The following is a 20,106-nucleotide window of genomic DNA, read 5'->3' as shown; positions in this document are numbered from 1 at the left end:
ACAGAGGGGAGTTTAGATTTCCCTCCGCGCCACTGGCGCGGAGTGCAATCTCAGCTCCCCTCTGTCTGGAGATCAGGGGGCGGGTTGCCGAGGGCGATTTAAACTTTTAAAACTCCCCCCTTGTTCCAGCTGACCCAAAGTGATGTCATTGGTCCTGGGAGTGTGCGCTCACTTTGCGCACGCACATGTGGTTCCGGGGCACCACCTCCCGCCAAGAGTTGCCCCCTGTGCTGGCAACCCACTGAGTTCCTCCACCTCTTTTCCCAGAAAAAAAGCCCTGACTAGCGGGTTCCCAAGTATACTAAAAGTACAAATAAAGATCCTAGGAGTGAAATATGGAAAAGTTTATGTGCCTGATAAAAGTTTCTATATGGGAAAGTATCCCGAACCTTGGAAGAAAATTAAGAAGTCATGAAATGTTCGGGCCTTAACTTTCAATCTAGATTTTAAAAAATGTTTACAGATTTTGTTGAAATTAGCCTTTTTAAATGGCAACTATCGATAGATGTTTTTTGAGAACTTTTAAAGAAATGATCTGAAAAGAGCCATACTCTTTTAAGGCCTGCTCAGGTCTACTCAGAAGTAAGTCCAATTTTATTAACTGGAGTTTACTGTCAGGAAACTGTTCTTAAAATTACAGCCTAAATTAATTATCCTGTGTGAAGCTGCTATACCAAGTCGTGGGAAGCGAGTCAGAAATGCATCTGGAGTCTATAGAATAGGAAGCAGTGAAGCATACCGTCTCTGTTCTTAGATCCATCTCCAATCAAAAACCACTCTCTTCCGCTTACGACTTCCGCTGATGGGTACAGCAGAGGAAGGGCAGGGAACAGGCCCTCTTCCACCCTGCCAATGTTGAACAGTACTTGTATCTGCCCTAAGCAGCAATGGCAGGAAGACATTGGAGACCAGGGGAAAGCCCCTGAAAAAAAATCAGTCTAGCAGGTTGCGTTTTGCTAATTTATTGTGTTTTTAATTAATTTTGTAAGTTACCTTGGGCATATATGGTAGAAAAGAAGGGTGAACAATCTTTGCAATTAATGATGAATAGTCAAGTAATCTGAAATTGCAAATCCAGTAAGCTCCATGGAGCATCTTGCTTAGCTCCAATAGCAGGAAATGAAATCCTGTCTCCACAGTACAAACCTGTTCTGTAAGTTTGATGCCGTATGAATGACGGCCCTTCTGATCTCATCTAAAAATTACAGGAAATGGCATTCACTCTTGTCAACAACTGGGAAGTACATGGGAACGGACCTCTGTGTTGACTGATAACAGTTCTCTTTGCTATGGGTACTTGGCCTAGTAAGTAGATCATAATCCTGTATACTTGATTTTTCCATTATTATCTTTATTTTTGTGTTGCAGATCATATCACTTACCAAAAATATCCAAGAGTCTGTGGGTGCCAATAAGTTTTAGATGGAACTTAATTGTTCAGTTATTTTTCGCAGAAAACCACAGGCAATAAAATGTGCTCTGAAGCATATTGCGTAGCCCACAGATTTCTGTAAGATTAAAATAGAAGTTAGAGCTGCAGTAAAGACAGGGCTTTTTTTCAGCGGGAACGCAGTGGAACGGAGTTCCGGAACCTCTTGAAAATGGTCACATGGCCAGTGGCCCCGCCCCCTGATCTCCAGACAGAGGGGAGTTGAGATTGCCCTCTGCGCCACTCCAGCTCCAGTGGCACGGAGGGCAATCTCAACTCCCCTCTGTCTGGAGATCAGGGGGCGGGGCCACTGGCCATGTGACCATTTTCACCCAGGGCCATTTAAACTTTAAAAAACTCCCCCCTTGTTCCAGCTGACCCAAAGTGACATCATTGTGTGGTCCTGAGTTCCACCACCTCTTTTCTCAGAAAAAAAAACCCTGAGTAAAGATATATGGTTCTAGTTCTCGTAGTCTTGAGCCTACACACATCCAAACTGTTTGGCACTTAAGACCAATGTTGTTTTCAAAACCCTGACATTTAACAATTTCGTATTTTTTAAAGCGATTGTGCAGCAAAAGTCTGCAATGGCATGAAATATTCTGTTAATGTGGATAACATAAAAATGAATTTTGGAAATGTCCTGCTCATCATATTTATAAAAAATTCCTAAAGACAAATAATTGTTGAATTACCTCACTATTTGTGTCAAACATAAAAAGGGGAAAGCTGTCTCTGTGGGATATTTGTACCTTAAATATTGTAAAAGAAACATTAGCCTATATATAGTCTCAAATGCTATAGTACGCATTTGTCACAACGGCATGGTTTAATAGACAGGTTTCTCCCATTGGACAATAGAAACAAAAAATAAAATGACACACAGAGCAATTCTATGTGGAGTTACTCCAGTCTAAGCCCCCTGAAATCAGTCTGGATCAAGTGCTTAGAGCCTGGAGCCTGGAATATGCCAACACCTAGCTCAGTTTGCATACCATTGGCAAAATCCCATTAATGAAATCTCAATAAATCTTTTCTGTCCTTCTTGCTCCCTTTTTTATCTCCCAGTTAATATTTAACTGTCATTACTTTCAATTCAAAAACAGTTCAGCTGTATTTCTCTCACAGGATGCACTGTGTATAAAATTGGCAGTGCAATCCTAAAGAAAGTAATGCCCTTCTAACCCCATTGACTTCTGTGGATTTAAAAAGGTGTAATTCTGTTTAGGATTGCTCTGGTGGTGTATCAATTTCCTTCTTTGACCTCCTTTCTACCTCCAGAGGATAGCTATGGAAACCTGGCTGCTGTGCTTTCAGCTGGAGAGAGCCTGGCAATGAAACCAGCTTGCTATCAGCAACACTTCAGCAATTTGCAAAGCAATTTAAATCAAACAGAATGAAAAGCTGACACATGCCGCTCACCTCTATTTCTGGATTAGTTTTGTTGGGTAATAGAGAATGGCCAACCTTCTTCCATGTGGATTGTAGTAACCCCAGAATTGCAATAGCTTGAAATTAAGATAGCTAGAAATTACCAGTGCATGAAAATGTTGAAACATGGGAGAAAGATCTAGAAACCAGGCAGACAAATGAAAGGGGTTTTCTTTTTAAAGGCAATGTGTTGTCTTCTCACATGGCTCTTGAAGAGCCTTAGAAGTGTGCATGCATAAAATAATACATGTACTTAACATTTAGAGCTTTCAGAACTTCTCATGTTATATTATTGCAACTTGCAATACAACTCAGTAATTTCACCCGGTATCATCATCACTGTATTGAGGAGCGGATACTGAAAGACAGTGTGGCTTATCTGAGAGCCAAGCTACAAGTGACGAATTACACTTGCCTGGCAAGTGAACAGACTCACGTGTATTCCTCCCTGTTCACTTACCATTCACTTGCGCTCCACTTGATCAAGTTCCAGGCAAGTGTAATTCGTCACTTGTATCTTGGCTCCGAGTTTGCCAAGGGACTTCCCAGATTACAGTTCATTCTCCAAGCCATTTTGTTTGAATTCAAGATATAGATGTTCAAGCATCAGTATTCCTGCCTTAGGGACTCTGATTCCGTTTTTAATTTGATTCCATTGCATATCAAACATATGTGTGGCCATGTTAAAGAGCTGTCATTTCAAACACGGTTAGCCATAACATTAATCATGTGTGAATTTGTGATAAAACACCATAAACATTGATGGCAGTAAGAAATCCATAACCCATGACAGATATGCTGGAAGTGTATCTGCCAACTATATATAAATTAATAATTGGTTGTGGGCTGTATTGGGTAATATGTGATCCTGCAGGATTCTTTGGTGAAGTTCACAAGCACTAACTGGAACCATAAAAATCCTAGTCACTGTTTAAAAAAAGTCTAGCCCTCATTTTTAAAAGAAATTATGTGTTTTTAGAATGTCAGGTTTCATAAACATCTAAGTAATCAGACCAAAAATATTTAAATTTTGTGCTTGCATCCCATTTACTGAATGCAATATTTTTCTTAGGTCTGAAAGTTTTCTTTTGCCCATTTCTGTGTCTTCTTTTGCTCTTTCTCACTTAATACTTCCTTTATCCGCTTCATTGTTTAAGAAGATAGTTTCAGGCAGGGCTTTTTTTCTGGGAAAAGTGGTGGTGGGACTCAGTGGGTTGCCCTCGGAGAAAATGGTCACATGGCTGGTGGCCCCGCCCCCTGATCTCCATACAGAGGGGAGTTGAGATTGCCCTCCGCACTGCTGGAGCGGCGCGGAGGGCAATCTAAACTCCCCTCTGTCTGGAGATCAGGGGGCAGGGCCACTGGCCATGTGACTATTTTCAAGAGGTTCTGGAACTCGATTCCCCCGCGTTCCCCCTGAAAAAAAGCCCTGGTTTCAGGTGAGTAGCCATGTTGTTCTGCAGTAGGACAGCAAGATCCGAGTTCAGTAGCACAAAGACCAACAAGGTTTCTAAGGCAGAAGCTTTTGAGAGTCAAAGCTCCTTTCATCAGATACAAGTAGGATATTTGGTCCCTGAGCCCAAATATCCCTGTCAGAAGGTGGGAGGGAGGATGCAGAGATCCAACACGTAATGTAATCAGCTTGATTAGAGTGAAATGCTTCGGGGATTTGGTCTCTAAGGTGCCACTGCACTCAAACGCTGCTATTGTAGGAGTACAGGTAATCTTGTAAACTGTTTCAGTTCTATAAGAAACCAATGTATTAAGTATGTAAGCCCAGTTAGCTGGGACAGCTAGCTGGGTTTATTGTAATCTTAAGTAATCTTTTAAAAATATATACATAAGAGCTATGAATAAAAAAACTAGCTGGTTTGATATTGAGCCTTGTCATGTATGTGTGACATTAAGACTTGACTATTGTAATGCACTATGCATAGGTCTCCCTTCTAAGTTAACTAGGAGTCTCCAATTGATGCAAAATATTATGGCTCATCAGGAGTGACCAGGAGCAGGAATATCACTCCCATCCTGCAGTCACTTCAATGGCTACCTATCAGTTACTGTGTTCAGTTCAAGCTATTGGTTATCTCATATACAAAGCTCTACCTGGCCTTGGTCCAGCATCCCTACAGGACTGCCTCCCTCCCTATGTTCCTCCACGGCAGCTTGGCTCATCTGAACAGGGTTTCCTGCAGGTGCCATCCTGCACATGGGCAAAATCAACACCTGCCCATACACAAGCATTGTCTGTGGTGGTCGCTACCTTGTGGAACAGCTTGCCTCAGGAGGTCAGGAGAGCCCCCACCCTCCTGGCTTTCCGCAAACAATGCAAAACCGAATTATTCAAAAAGGCTTTTTACTCAGATAGGAAGGCTGTACTGTAGGGAGGGGGTTGTAAGGAGGGGGTCTCAAATGCTTCACTAATGAGTTAGGAGCCATAGACTTCACTATTATGTTGCCTTACGTCCTATTGGTGGATTTAAGTATGTGCTCCTATGTGCTACCTGTGCTTCAAGTATGATCCTACTGGGTAGTTCTATGTTGTCTTATGTCCTAGAATTGCTTATGTTCTGTTTCAGCATTTCTTCAGCTCTGTATTGGATTCTTACTAATGCTATATCTTTGTAAAATTGTATTTATTTACCCTATGAGTCCAGAGCAAAAAAGACAGTTACAGAACAACCAATTCTTTTACTCAATGTCGTTTTAATGTTTTCCTAGGCAATGTCACAATCACACGTAGTTGGCAACATCCGTTCAGAGAGTGACCACCCCGGGGTGGGGGTCGCTCCCGACGGGAGAATGGCAACGGGTATGCCCGGCTGAATATCCCGTTTCGCTATACACACGCTTCTTCAAAAGCCTCCGTACAATTGCCAATAAATATGTTGATTACAAAGCAGGAGTCGTCCACCATAAATTTCCTCTACTTAATATCGGGCTCAAAGCCTCTACTCTCTCGACAAAGTGAAATAAACTCTCTTGGTATAAGTACAGCGCAGGGCTTTTTTTCAGCTGGAACGCGGTGGAACGGAGTTCCGGAACCTCTTGAAAATGGTCACATGGCTGGTGGCCCCGCCCCCTGATCTTCAGACAGGGGGGAGTTGAGACTGCCCTCCACGCCACGGAGATCAGGGGGCGGGGCCACCAGCCATGTGACCATTTTCTCCGAGGGCAACCCACTGAGTTCCACCACCTCTTTCCCCAGAAAAAAAGCCCTGGTACAGTGTATCAAGAAATAAATACAAAGAATCAGTCAATAATACAAATTAATTCAAGTTCTTGTGTACAATAATTTCTGGCTGCGCAACAACACTCTAAGGCATCTAATTATAATGCATCTGCAAGGTCACATGTCCTTTCGAAATCAAGCTTCACAGCAGACCGCATGAATAAACGTAGACTTAAACTGACCTATGCTTACAATGCTAAAGTGCTAGTGCCTTGAGTTATATAAATGTATATAAGACCAAAGTCTTAATGAGACAAAGTCCAATTCATTTCCAGGAGGAGATGTTCCAAAGGTGTAGGTGCAGTAGAGGTGTAACTGCAATGGGGGTACCAGTATTTCCTTCCCGTTTCTTTATTCCTTCCTCTGGCAGTTATCACGAAAGCCACTACTCCGTGAAAAAGAAGAACATGTCCATAATGATTCCTATGTCTACCGCTGCGCAGGTTTTCACGGTGCATGTTTGCTTTCTTTCTTGCTGTTTATCCTCGTGATTCTCTCAAGTGTGGAGTAGATCCTGGCAGCTAAGCAGGGTCAGTCCTGGTTAGTACTTGAATGGGAGACCACTGAGGAAGAGCCAAGCCATAGCAACAATGACAAAATCACCATCTCTTGCGTTGAAACTCTGGGGTCACCGTAAGTCTGCTGCAACTTGATGGCACTTTATACAAACAAGTGCTGAAGCTAGTTAATTGTGAAGATCTTGTGTGTCTAAATGCCAATAAAAGAAAAATACGTGCGAAGATTCTTTAATAGTATTACTGTAGTGCTGTACCGGAGATAAATCTAGGACTGTTGTGATGGTATACCTTCTGCCAGGAGATTAGTAGTCAGCCACTGTGGAACTATACAGAACTCTGTGACTTGTTAAATGCAACCCCTTATCTAGATTACCTTGATAAAGGGTTATTGGCAACAAAGAATTTGACAAGGAGGTAACATCCTGCCATACCAACACAATCAAATTAATTGTGATTACTAATACTGTTGGTGAAAAGGGGATGTGATTTCAACACTGCCTCATCCTATTTCATAGCCTGCCTCATTCCTCAGTTCAAAAAGTATATTTACCTGAAAAAATGTTACTGCTGTCAATGGAACTTAATTCCAAGTACATGTGTTCAGGATCGCAATCTTCATGCCCCCATTTACAGTGTAAATCGAAGAGGGGAGAATTTGGACCTTTTTTTAGGAGATGGAATTTGACACTGATGACAACCTCTAGCAAGTTTTGTTATAGTGATATTGAAGCAGAAATCCAAAAAGAAACAAAGGCAAATACAGAAATAGCAAAGGCTAAGTAATTACAGTGAAGAAATAATAAAGTTCAGTGTATTGTCGAAGGCTTTCACGGCCAGAGAACGATGGTTGTTGTGGGTTTTCCGGGCTGTATTGCCGTGGTCTTGGCATTGTAGTTCCTGATGTTTCGCCAGCAGCTGTGGCTGGCATCTTCAGAGGTGTAGCACCAAAAGACAGAGATCTCTCGGTGTCAGAGTAAAAGCCATTTTGACCAAGAACTTATGTCTTGATGCCATGGTCCAGAGATCTATCTGCGGTATCCTGTCATCCATAGCCTGACAGAGGGCGATTTAAACTTTAAAAAACTCGCCCCTTGTTCCAGCTGACCCAAAGCAACGTCATTGTGCGGTCCTGAGTTCTACCACTGAGTTCCACCACCTCTTTTCCCAGAAAAAAGCCCTGGTTATATGTATTATATCTATCTGTTGATTTATTATATATTATATCTTGAGGGCACTTTGTTGATGGTCCCTTATGGTTAAGAAATTCTTTCATGTCTGCTATGGAAACCCTGTACATTGCAAAGGGCTGGGAAATATCCTAAAGTATACTGCACATATCTAGCCAGGTCTACTGAGCTTCATCATTACCCTACTTAGACTGAAAATGTGCCACAAAACACACCAAAACGTCACTTGCAGAGATATTTCATTTTTATTCTTCATCAGGCAACTACTTTCTGTAATTATTTATTACAATCATATTTGCCTATATCTATTATTAATGTTTCCTAACAGATTTTAATTTTGCTACCCTCTCTCTTGTTCTTCTTCAAATAACCATTCTCATAAAATTCAGAATTACTCCAATTTTAAATAGGGAGGAAAAGAAAATTTATTTTTGGATATAAAGAATGTGCTTGAATTATTAAAAAACATTTGTTTTCTTTAGGGATTCTACCCCACCTCTTTCTATTTTGACAAGCGTGAAAGATGACATGATTGTAATTAACAACCGTTGTTTTAATTTTGTAGTATGTGAGCAAAAAGCATCACATGTCGCAGGAGCCCACAGAGATCCTTTCTAGTCTCTGAATACATAAAGGACACAATGCAGAGAAAGCTGTATGCACGAAAGTACAATGGAAAAGAATGGTTCAATTCAAGCCAAACCAATTCAATGTTCAGTTCATGTCAATGGCAGATTAGAATCCACATGGTGATTAGAGCTTCCAAACAGTCATGCAAACTATGGTTTAGAGTGGCTTGTCTGCTTTTGTTTCCCATCTGTTCAGAACTCTGGTTTCTAGAAGCAGTGGCTTCCAGAAGCAGAGCAAGAATATCAGGGATGCTCTGTCAATTTTGACATCTTAGCATACCAAGCCACAAGCCATGGCTTCAGATTCTAGTTTGCTCATCAACGGCAAACCAGTCAACTACCATGCCAAACCATAGATAAGCCTCTATAACTATACTGGAATCATAGAATCATAGTTGGAAGGGACCTTCAGGGTCATCTAGTCCACTCCCTGCACAGTGCAGGAAATTCACAACTACCTACCCCATACTGCCAGTGACCTCTGCACTCCATGCCCAGAAGATGGCAAAAAAACCCCTCCAGGGTCCCTGGCCAAATTGGCCTGGAGAAAATTGCTTCCTGAACCCCAGAGTTCTCACATGATGTCAGAATTGAGCCATTGTGACTTAAATGCTAATTGCTACTCAGCCTGTCATGCCTGCCAAAAATAGCATCTCAGTTCCTGCACTGTATACTCCCTACCTTCTAATGGGAGCTGCAGGTCAGGCGGCAACTAGAGACTGGGCTTTTTCAGTGCTAGCACCTTGACAATGGAAAGTTCTTCCCCCAGATGTTGGCCTTCATAGTGACATATTTGGTATGCTAGGCTGTATCTACTGCTTAGCCTTACTGTATTTTATTTTATTTACGTAAATTCATAGTCTGCCTTTCTCACTGAGACTCAAGGTGGATTACATAGTGTGAGATACAATCAGTATCAAGGACATTTCCATAAACAATCCCATAGAGTAAATAAATACAAGTACAAGCATTAGCAAGAATCCAATACAGAGCAAGAATCCAATACAAGAATCCAATACACCCTCCCTATATCCCCCTCCTTACAGCCTTCCTATCTGAGTTAAAAAGCCTTTTTGAATGATTCGGTTTTGCATCATTTGTGGAAAGCCGGGAGGGTGGGGGCTCTCCTGACCTCCTGAGGCAAGCTGTTCCACAGGGTAGGGGCCACCACAGAGAATGCTTGTATATGGGCAGGTGTTGATTTTGCCCATGTGCAGGATGGCACCTGCAGGAAACCCTGTTCAGATGAGCCAAGCTGCCGTGGACGAACATAGGGAGGGAGGCGGTCCTGTAGGTATGCTGCACCAAGGCCATGTAGAGCTTTGTATGCGATAGGGTTGCCAGCCTCCAGGTAGTAGCTGGAGATTCCCTGGAATTACAGCTGGTCTCCAGGCCACAGATCTCAGTTCACCTGGAGAAAATGGCAACTTTTGGGGGTGGACTCTATGGAATTATGCCATGCCAAGGTCCTTTTCGTCCCCAAACCCCTCTTTCTCCAGGTTTCTCCAGGTCCCCCCCCCCCCAGATCTCCAGGAATTTCCCAACTGTGAGCTGGCAACCCTAGTACGTGATAACCAATAGCTTGAACTGAGCACAGTAATTGATAGGTAGCCAATGAAGTGACTGCAGGATGGGAGTGATATTCCTCCTGGTCACTCCTGATAACAGCTGAGCCATTATATTTTGCACCAATTGGAATCTCCTAGTTGATTTAGATAGGAAACCTACATATAGTGCATTACAATAGTCAAGTCTTGATGTTACCATAGCATGGATCCACGTGGCCAGGTCAGCCAGGTCAAGGTAAGAAGCCATCTTCCAGGCTAGCTTGACGTTGTAGAAAGCATTTTTTTGCAGCTGCCTTAACTTGCTTTTCTAGTAGTAGCACTGGATCCAGTATAACCCCTACACTCTTAACTGAGTCTGCAAGGGTCAGAGGAAATCCATTGAAAGTGGGGAGTACGACGTCCTTCAAGATCTCTCCTTTTAATGCAGCTTTTAAAGTACTGATGCTGTTTAATTGATGTTACTGGATTGCCCTGTTTTACTGATTTTTTTATAAGCTACTTCGAATATAATGCATGGAGAAGTAACTAATATGTTATGTAATGAATTTAAATGGGGGATGCCTAAAGTAGCTCTTTCCTAGCCAATGTACAAAACACATTACAACGCTCTCACATTCAAAAAAGCATTGAGGGACCAGCAAAGATGCTCCAGGGAATCCACAGTGCTTCAAGGCTGAGCAACAATTTTCATGCAAGCTTCTGCCATCCATACTCAAAACTTTCCTGTTCACACATGGAAATATTTTTTTTAAAAGCAGCTGAGAGGCAAATTGGACAATGTGTTGGAACAGATTATTTATTGCTTCACATTTGAGGGACAATTATTCCCTTTTTCTCTGTGCACACAGGGTGGACATGTAAGTGGCCACAATGAAGTGGGATCTGGCCTACAAAAATGTATATCATATGCTATCTGTTCTTTAATGTGTCACACAGGACTTTTTGTTGATTGAACTTTTATAGGATTGAATTTTGATAGGAACACACAGGTTGCCACATACTACATTGGTACTCTCTACCCTGAATGGCAGCAACTCCCCCGAGGCTTAACTGGAGATGCCCCCTGAACTATGTCAGCTCCCGATTCAATGTTCTACAAGAGACTGCGTATATACTCTGTCAAATACAACATATGCACCTCAATAAACAAGCCCGAATACAATTTGTGGCACAAACACTTCATATTCATTTGCTTGGCACTAATCCTGCTGGCCCGCCTGAAAGGACCTCCTTACAAGGTCTAATGGTGTATATGGGCAAAAAGGTGGGGGGAAAAGGGGGGGGGCTTTCAAGAACCATCATTTGTGTGTGTGTGGGGGGGGTGAGGGATTGTCCTGAAGGGAGGTCCGAAGTCCCCAGAAGACTGGGGGTGGTGGATGTGTGGAAACGCGAGGAGGGCGTGCGCGACTCTGAAGGAGGAATGCAAAAACAGGGCAGATCAGTTCTTGGGATTGTGACGAGGGACGGGACAGCCCTCTTCCCGCGCAAAATGATGATGATGATGATGATGATGATGATTCCCTCACTGACTCCTAGAGTCTTGAATAAAATCCGAGTTGGTGAGGGACTAAAAATCCCAAGCATGATAATGATAATAATAAATAGAGAGGCGAGGAGACGGCCCGCTCTTCCTTCAGCGAGGGCCCCTCCCCAGAGGCACGGAGGGGCGGGGCCAGGGGCGGCGTGGGCGGGGCGTGGGCCGCGGTGGCCCGTGAGAGGCGCCCTGGCAACGGCGGCCCCGCCCCGCGCCTGCCTCGGCCTGCCTCCCCCTGGCGGCCAGGCGGCGGAGAAGGCCGGTGCGCGCCCGCGCGAGCGAGCCAGGCCGCCGCGGACCGAGGCGCGCCGCCGCCGCCGCCGCGCAGTGCATGCCGGGCGCTCCCCCCTGCCCTCCCCTCGGCTGGCCTCCCCCAACATGGCGTCGCGCGGCCCGCGGGCTGTGAGGGGGGCGAGGCGGGCGGCCGGGCGGGCGTGAGGCGAGGCGAGGGGCGGAGGGCGTCCCGGCGCCTGCCTGCTGCGCTCCTCTCCCGCGCCGGTTCCCGTTGGTGGGGGCGGAGGAGGCGGCGCCGCTTGGCTCCGCCCCGCCATGGTGGGGGGGGTGACGGGATCCGCCTCGCCTCCCTCCGCGTCCCTCCCTCTGCTGGGCCGCCGGGCGGCAGGTGCAGCTGTCAACGCCGCCGCCGCCGCCGCCTCAGGCTCGCCTCTCGGGGCCGCCGCCGCCGCTGCCAGCCCCTCCATGGGGTCCCCGGCGGGCGCCTGCAGCTCGGCCGGCGCCGCCGCCGCCGACTCGGCGCAGTGGCTGTCGGTGAAGGAGGAGACCATCTTCCTCCACGACGGGCTGATCCGGGTCACGGACCTGGCCGAGCTGCCCAGCGAGATCATCGGCGTGGCCGAGCCCGGAGACACCGAGCTGGAGGTGAGGGGGGGGGGGGGAGGCGGCCTTCCTCGTCTTCGTCCTCCTCTTCCTCCCCCTTCGGCTTCTGTGATAAGAGGGGAGGGGGAGGCGTCGCAGGGGGGCGATGGGAGCCGAGGGCGTCTGGATCAGGCCATGGGGGACGGTTGGGGGGCGCCAGAGAGGGGGGAGAGAGGGGAAGGATGCTCTGGACAAGAGGTCGGGAAAGGCCAGAAGCCGGGGGGGGGGACCTGGGGTCACCCTCAGATGAAGCCCGGAGGTGGCAGGAGGGCGAAGGAACCAAAGGCAGCATCATGTTGCCAGGAGTGGGGCTGAAAAGCCTCGAGGACGGGGTGATGTGGCAGCGGGGGGGGGGGGGCTATGCCAGAGGGGAGGGGGTGGCGAGGGGAGGGGGCGGAGGTCCCAGAGGGGGAGTGTGGGAAGGGAGGAGGGCAGGGGCTTGGAGCAAAGGTGGGGGTGCTTGGAAGATGGGGGCACGCAGGGGGGACTCCAAAGCGGTGAAGGTGGCAAGACCTTGAGGAAGGACTGTGAAGGTAGAGGAGGCCGAGGGGTGGCGGATGGGCTGCCAGGAGCGGATCATGGAGACCGAGGGAAGAGGGGGGGCTGGGTGTGTCGAGTGGGGAATCAATAAGAGGTGGCTGGTGATTCGCTGGGGAGAAGAGAACTCCCTGATCCTCCCCCCCCCCGAAGGTCTCTGCCCACCAGATTCAGAATATTTGGGGAAGGGGGGAGTTGGCAGGCACAAAGAGTAATCAGAGCATGAACACCCATCCTAAGAGGTCTGTCCACACCTATGTTTGTTCAAATGATGGTGCAAAGGTGATTTAGTAGATGAGGCAGGAAGAGAAACTGAAGCCTCCTTGGTTTTTAAACTCGGAAGGGTAAAACCCCTGGCTGTCTTTCTCTTCCGGCAAGGGGTTTTGAGAAGCATTGATTATACTGATAACTTTATGATCTTAATTATATAGGACTATTATTATTATTGCTTAGTAACTTATAGCTCTTTGTTTTTACCGTTGAAATGTGCCAAGGGTTCAGAAGTGTGCTTAAGCATACAGGCTCTTGTTATCATGGTTACTGTAAGGCCATAAGGAACAGCTGTGATTCCCCCCCCTCTCATTCTCCTCCTGTAAATGGAAGCAGCAGTAGATGGATAAATGTATGCCTGTGTTGTGATTAAAATATGTACTTTTGCTGTCAGTAATTTCTGCTTGCATCTCTTCCATGGTCTGCATCTTTCCCCCTCCTCCTGCCCCTCCCTCTGTCACCCCGCCCTCTCCCCCGACAGTGTGGCTTGCAGTGACACAGGTTCTTTGTCAGAAACTGGGTGGCGTGAGCCGAATGGGGATGGTTCAGCAAGCGCTGCATTGAATGATTATGTTCAGTCACCTGTGTTCATTTCGAGGGTAGAGGCAGGTTGCGTTCTTGCCAAAAGACCCTGCTTTAGTAGCTAGCAGCCCAGACAATGTGATAGCTGGATTCTGGTGACACAGTGTCAATTCCTTGTTTGGGAAACTTCCATAGTTTAATATGATGAAAACGGGGATGATTGTTCCCTAACAGGTTTTTTTTTTTACTATAGGAAATAGCCTAAGTATTGTTTAGGTTAAATAAATATTAAATAGAACATTGCAGGTTGGTAGTTTTTTAAAATGCTTTTCCCCCAGTAATGCAGGGGCTGCCTTTTGTGAAGAGTGACTTATCTGCTGTGTCTGGGGGAGTGAAGAATGTAATGATTCATTGGTCTTGTGGTCCACGGTTTCTACCAGTACAACTTGTGTGATGAAGCTGAATCCCTTAGTTCTGCAATGTATGTTGTTACATTCCTCGTAATGTGGTCTGGGCAAATTCATAGCAGTGCTCTACATGTGCTGGCCATGGAAAATGACCTATTTCTCAACAGGACCTAAAATTGCTCTCTGCTGATGGAAATGGATGTACGGGACCATTTACAAATATGAAAGGAGAGTGACATTTTGTTTTTATCTCGCAACTCGTTTTTGAAGAGGAAGTGCCATTTAGCAAAGGAGTGTCAAGAACATGTTTCCTGTGCAGAATCTTGTCAAGGGGTGCTGAGCCCCAACAACATCCTCCCAGCTCATACAACAATGAGGGTTAAGTTGCATGCGGCTCAACACTAATGGAGCGCCATCCCCGTGTTCCCACCAGCCATATCGTTGAAAGTGATCAGCTTAGGCAGACTTCCTTCATCAACAGATGCCTCAACAAGCTTGCCAAGGTTTCCTGCCCATCTTATGAAAAGAAGCCCTATTTATTTATTCATTTTAAAACTTTTTAAAAAAGTAATTAGAAAAAAACACAAGTTCTTAAAATAACCGTAACTCTAGTGCAAGATTCCACCAGCAAATGGCCTACCAGAACATGGGCTGAGTCCACCCTGGCTCCAAATGTGGCCAGTGCTAATACCTAGCCCTTCAGTTAGAATCGGGATATCTCGGGGACAGTCTCTCTCGCTACGTTCCACCGTGGCATCTTCACTCATCTGAACAGGGCCTTCTGTAGGTGCCATCTGGCACTTGGACATAATCAGCAGCTGCCCATACCTGTGGTAGAACTACCTGAAGAGTTCAGGAAAGCTCCCACTCTCCTGACTTTAATGCAAAAAGAGGGCCTTTTATTATTTATTTATTTATTTATTTACATCATTTATAGTCCGCCTTTCTCACTGAGACTCAAGGCGGATTACACTGTATGAGGTTAATACAATCAGTATCAAGTACATTTTAATACAATAGCATATGGTAAACAGATACAAGTTTAAAAGACATAGCATTAGCAAGGATCCAAGACAGAGTAGAAAAAATACTCGGATAGGAGGGCTGTAGGGTAAGGACATGGTGTCAAAGAGATAGGGACCATAGACTCTGCTATGTGCTACTATGTACAATGTGTTGCTTCAACTATGATCCTACTGGTTAGTTCTATGTTATTTAATATGTCACTCTTAGAATTGCTTATGCGCTGTTTCAGCATTTCTTGAGCTCTATTGGCTTTCTCCTTGTTTTAAATCATGCAAATTTGCTTTTATACACCCTATTACATTGCTTATTGAAATTCACTTGAAATTAATTTACTAACTCAAGTTGTGTAATCTGCCTTGAATCTCAGTGAGAAAGGCGGACTATAAGTAACATACATAGAAATAAACATAAAAAATACTCTAACCAGGTATGTTTAAATAAACTGAAGTTCCCAGGTACAATATGAAGCATGCCAAAGAAGTATCCTTTCATGGTCAGTTAAAGAAAACTCCAAAATATTCCTGCACTACAGTTATTGGGTTCAGTTCAAGGAACCGGTTCTGTGCAAAGCCCTTCTTTGGGCTTGCATATCTGCGGGACCACCTCTCCTGCTATGCTCTGCGAGAGCTTTGCTCATTTGAGCGAAGCCTTCTGAAGGCGCCACTATGCAGTGTAAGTTCGACAGCTGCATTCTCTTTCGTGGCTCCCACCTTGTGCAATGGCCATTTAACAAATTGCAGGAGAGTAGGAAAATTGCCTGGGGAGAAACGGTTAAAAGTTTTCCCCCTTGCATCACGGCCCTGATCCAGATTGGTTTCTCTGTGACTGCAATTTATTGGTGGTTGTTTTTTTAAGAAGGAGATTTGTTCATGGGTCATCGCATCTGGTTTGGCCCTGAATTTCTAAATTGATTGCAACTGAGGGCCTAACCTCACATTGCAGTCCCTAGTTCCACTCTGGCTCCTATCATACCAGGCATGCCGTGGGAGTTCTGTGTTTGGATCTCCAAGCAATTTTTGAAACTTATTTCTCAGGTCATTGCGGCCCTGTTTGGATCATGGTGCATAGGTACTTGAGGAGGGGGGCTTTCATTTTGTATCATTTCCCCAACTTAAAACCATCTAGGGAGCCATGGTTTTCCCTATAGGGAAGTTGTGTATTGATGGGCAGTATGAGAACTTAGTTCCTGCCTAGGGCATCGCTAATTTTATTATTTATAAATTCTTTATATCTGCACTGATGCCATAATGATATGAGTCATCTGTATTCCGTTAACTCATACTTTTACCTTCCTCCCTGAGTAAAATTGCTCCACTACCTTTTCTTCCCTTGAAATTCATAGCTACACAAACAACACCAGTCAGAGACCCCCGTGCTTCTTCGTACTACCACAGCTGGGTAGCTTGTATGATGCTGCATTTGTGTACATTTTTCTGAAGTGTGTAGTGTTTATTTCTGTCACCATATGTGCAAAAAGTCTGCTTTGTTTTCAAATGTGAAAAACCTTCAGAACGCTCTCTTCCTTTTTCTAGTAAATGAATTTCTCAAGATCCTTATTATTCTTTTAAAAATAATTTTCATGCCATAGTTGCTGGGGCAGGCTTGCAAAGAACCCCTGTTAATTATGACCAATGTAATGGGGAAGTGCTCCCAAGAGCTTGCCAAAGTGTGTGTCAGTAGTGCACTGAGATAAAAGTTAGATGATGATATATAAAATGAATAGTAAAAGAACTAAATGGAGTAGTTAGTAATAAGCAGCAGAGAGTCAAACAGGTATGATTTCTTAAAATGAAGAAACACGCGTGTTTCTTTAAAGCCCAACAATTCTGAGCATGGAATAGCCATTTAAAATGGGGTTACGTTGTGTTCATAGACTGTTAAAGCCAACCTGCTTCTATATTACTTTATAACTTGATCCCAGAGGTCCACTTTGGTACAACTTGAGCTGCAGTATCTGCAGCAATGACCTCATAACCTGTTTCATCATGAAGCTATAGAATTATAGAGATGAAAGTGATTAGCTGTCCCCCCACTTAATGTAAGACCACTCCCCATGCCCACCTATCTGAGTTGGGTAGCCTATCAGTGCCAGTGTGGGTCTGAGTGCCAAGATGAGCTCTGTCTATCTTGGGCTCAGTGGAGATGTAAACATTCCTGATCTTTGTTGTTTGTTCCCTTCTTTTCTCCCAGGTATGAAATCCCCCCCACCCCACCCTTTCCATGTTTTTTAAACCACAGTGTAATGTTCTGTCTGCAGCAGTCCTCTTCAGGGTTGCTCTCATAACCAAAGGTTAAAGCCATAGCTTGAGTAAACTACAGCAGGGTAGTGGTGGGGTTATCATGAAGCAAGAGGGAGAGAGGCAGTGTGTCGAGTCCTTGATTTCTTAATCAGTGTTGCGAAATGAGGAACTCTCAGCCATAATCTCAGGTGCATTAATGATATATTGGACTAGTTGAAGATCTTCCGTTGGCCTACAAGTAGTTTTGTAAAATAATGTGTATTTTCTAAGTATTCGCTTACGAAAGAGCGTGTTTGTTGTGTCCTTCAAAAATGTATGTTGCTAGCAGGGTTTTTTAAGACAAAGCTGACATGTATATAAAGCAAAACCTAAAAAACATACCTACTACCTCTTGTTTATTCCGTAAGTAAAGTATAGACACCAGTATATGGTACTCTTGGATTCTTTTCTAATGTGTTCATACCTAGTCAGTTGCAGTGTTTGGTGACTTGCTCCTCTTACAGCATTACTCCGGTTATCGAGTGGGCCATCACCTTTGGCTTGCTGTTCAAGGGTCATTGAGCACATGATACTCCCAGTAGCATCAGCCATGGATGTTCTAATGTTGGCCACCATGTTTTTCCTATGAGCAATAGGCTTAGTTCCCACTGAGACAGGTTTGGCAGATCTGATTGTAACTCACCTTTTTGAGGAACAGGTCTGGGATTCATTGCTGTCCCATGTGGGTGTTGTCTTTGCTTTGACCTTTTTGTATCTTCCTGTCTCGCTTGCCTATTTATTGGATATTTTACCAGTCCTACACAACTCTTCAGGTGCTCAAATCTGCTCATGGTACCCTTTCGAAAGAAAGAACTGACCTGTTCCTTTCAGTCATGTGGATAGATAGCACTGTACACGCAAAGCTGCTCCTGTTATTGTGCACAAGGAAATAATAGTTCATGCAGATAGTTAAATGTGGGTAGCTGTGTTGGTCTGCAATAGAAGAGCAAGATTTGAGTCCAGGAGCACTTGAAATTTGACCAACAAGATTTCCAGGGTAGAAACTTACAAGAGTAAAAGTTCCCTTTGACAAGAGTCACATTCCCTTCCTACTTGTACCTGATGAAGGGAGCTGGACTCTCATGAGCGCATGCCCTGGAAATCTTGTGGGTCTTTAAGCTGCTACTGGACTTGAATATTGTTCATGCAGAAGCTTTATATGTGCGTTGGAGCTACCATGTACTCAAGAATTCCTGCCGCCACTACATTTTTGGTGGCCTTAAAAATGGAAGGTAGCTATCTAATTGACACAGATTGCCCTGGTCCTTGTGATTGTATGCGTCATTACCAGAGATGAAAAACTGTGAGGAAGAGAACAAGTACCCTGCTTACACACGCAGAGCTATAAGAAGGCCAGCTCTTTAAAGTGACTGAATTGTTAGTTCATTCTAATAATCAAACCCATCAAATTATATTTACCTGGAGACATCAGCATCATGAAAACAAGTCCTTGGAAGAGTGTCCTGTGCTTAGAAGTTACTTTTATTGTTTTAAACCCTGTCTCGTAGCTCAAGATGATTACAGTTCCAATATTAATACCACGCAAAATAGCATAAAACTAACGCCTGTCTCGAAGAAAATGCCTGCAGCTTAAATCCCACTCTAAAAGTCTTCTTAGGTAAAAGGCCTTATAGTACCTGTTAAACACTTGTAAAGGCAATGCCCTCTTACCTCTTGGGGAAGCCCATTTCACAAGGTGGGAGCCACTATGGAGAAAGACTGTGTCCTAGGAGGTGTTTGCTGATGCATAGTGACTTGGCAGAGATACAGCACAGAGCCCCTCTGGGGATGCATGGAGGAGGTGCTCAGGCCACTGTCTGTGCCTACTGGGCAGGTGATGGTGCAGAGCTGCCTGGCCATGGCAAGCCCACCAGCCAGGGAAATTTAGAGCCAGCTGCCTTGCCTTTTATCTCTTCCTGGGCTGGGTATAGACTGAGGAGGTGTGCATCAGCCATTGAAACTGACTACACTTGTGTGGATGCTCTAGGCATTCCATCCCTAGACTCTTGGTTCAGGTACCATAGAGACTAGAAGAGATGGAGCACTTAGATGGACCTATGTGTCCAGTCCAGTCACCTCAGCGGCCCAGCATTAGTTGCCCCCACTATATGAGGTTAGATGGGTAGCAAGAAAAGGCCAACGATCAGGTCACCAAAACACTGGAAATTCCTCCACATGGAGGTTCATTTGTCACCTTATATCATTGTCTCCCACCAGCAGGTGAATACTTTTGATTCATTTGGCGTACCCCAATAACTGTTATTGGCCCACCTCTCTGATTGTAGTATTAAGTGTGTGAGAGTGTTTATATGTTTTTATGAAATTGTTTTAAACCCTGTCTTGTAGCTCAAGGTGATTACAGTTCCAATATTAAAACCATGCAAAATAGATGTTTTAATGTTGAAATCTTTCATTGCTTTGATGCTTGCCACCTTGGGCATCCTATGGCATCAAAATGATTTTAATAAATAAATTGTCCGTCCAGAGCTGCCATATTTGTCTCTTGGCACTACTATTTCTAGTTGGGAGATCTGGACTGCGTCCATGCCAGGGACTTTCTACGTTTCAGCCCCCCAACTGCTGTGGGTTCCCCCCATGTTTCCACGTGATGCTGTCCTCTGTTTGCGCACATATCTTTAATTGCTTGTTTTTTCCACACAC

The 20,106-nt window shown here is 44.8% G+C and overlaps 1 protein-coding gene across 5 annotated transcripts in view; it reads left to right on the top strand.

Annotated features, from left to right (window-relative positions):
• The first annotated feature begins 12,222 nt into the window (after positions 1-12,222).
• HECTD4 (HECT domain E3 ubiquitin protein ligase 4) overlaps positions 12,223-20,106 on the top strand; it is a 130,235-nt gene continuing 122,351 nt past the window's right edge. For all 5 annotated transcript variants that reach the window (XM_054997015.1, XM_054997013.1, XM_054997014.1 and 2 more), the window contains exon 1: positions 12,223-12,407. In XM_054997015.1, coding sequence (XP_054852990.1) covers positions 12,228-12,407 — 180 coding nt within the window. In that variant the 5' untranslated portion in view covers positions 12,223-12,227. The remainder of the gene's footprint in view (positions 12,408-20,106) is intronic.

The sequence above is a fragment of the Eublepharis macularius genome, chromosome 13 (genome assembly GCF_028583425.1).
Source record: "Eublepharis macularius isolate TG4126 chromosome 13, MPM_Emac_v1.0, whole genome shotgun sequence".
In the NCBI taxonomy this organism is placed as follows: domain Eukaryota; kingdom Metazoa; phylum Chordata; class Lepidosauria; order Squamata; family Eublepharidae; genus Eublepharis; species Eublepharis macularius.
The sequence above is the reverse complement of the archived record's forward strand: the minus strand, read 5'-3'. Positions and strand labels throughout refer to the sequence as shown.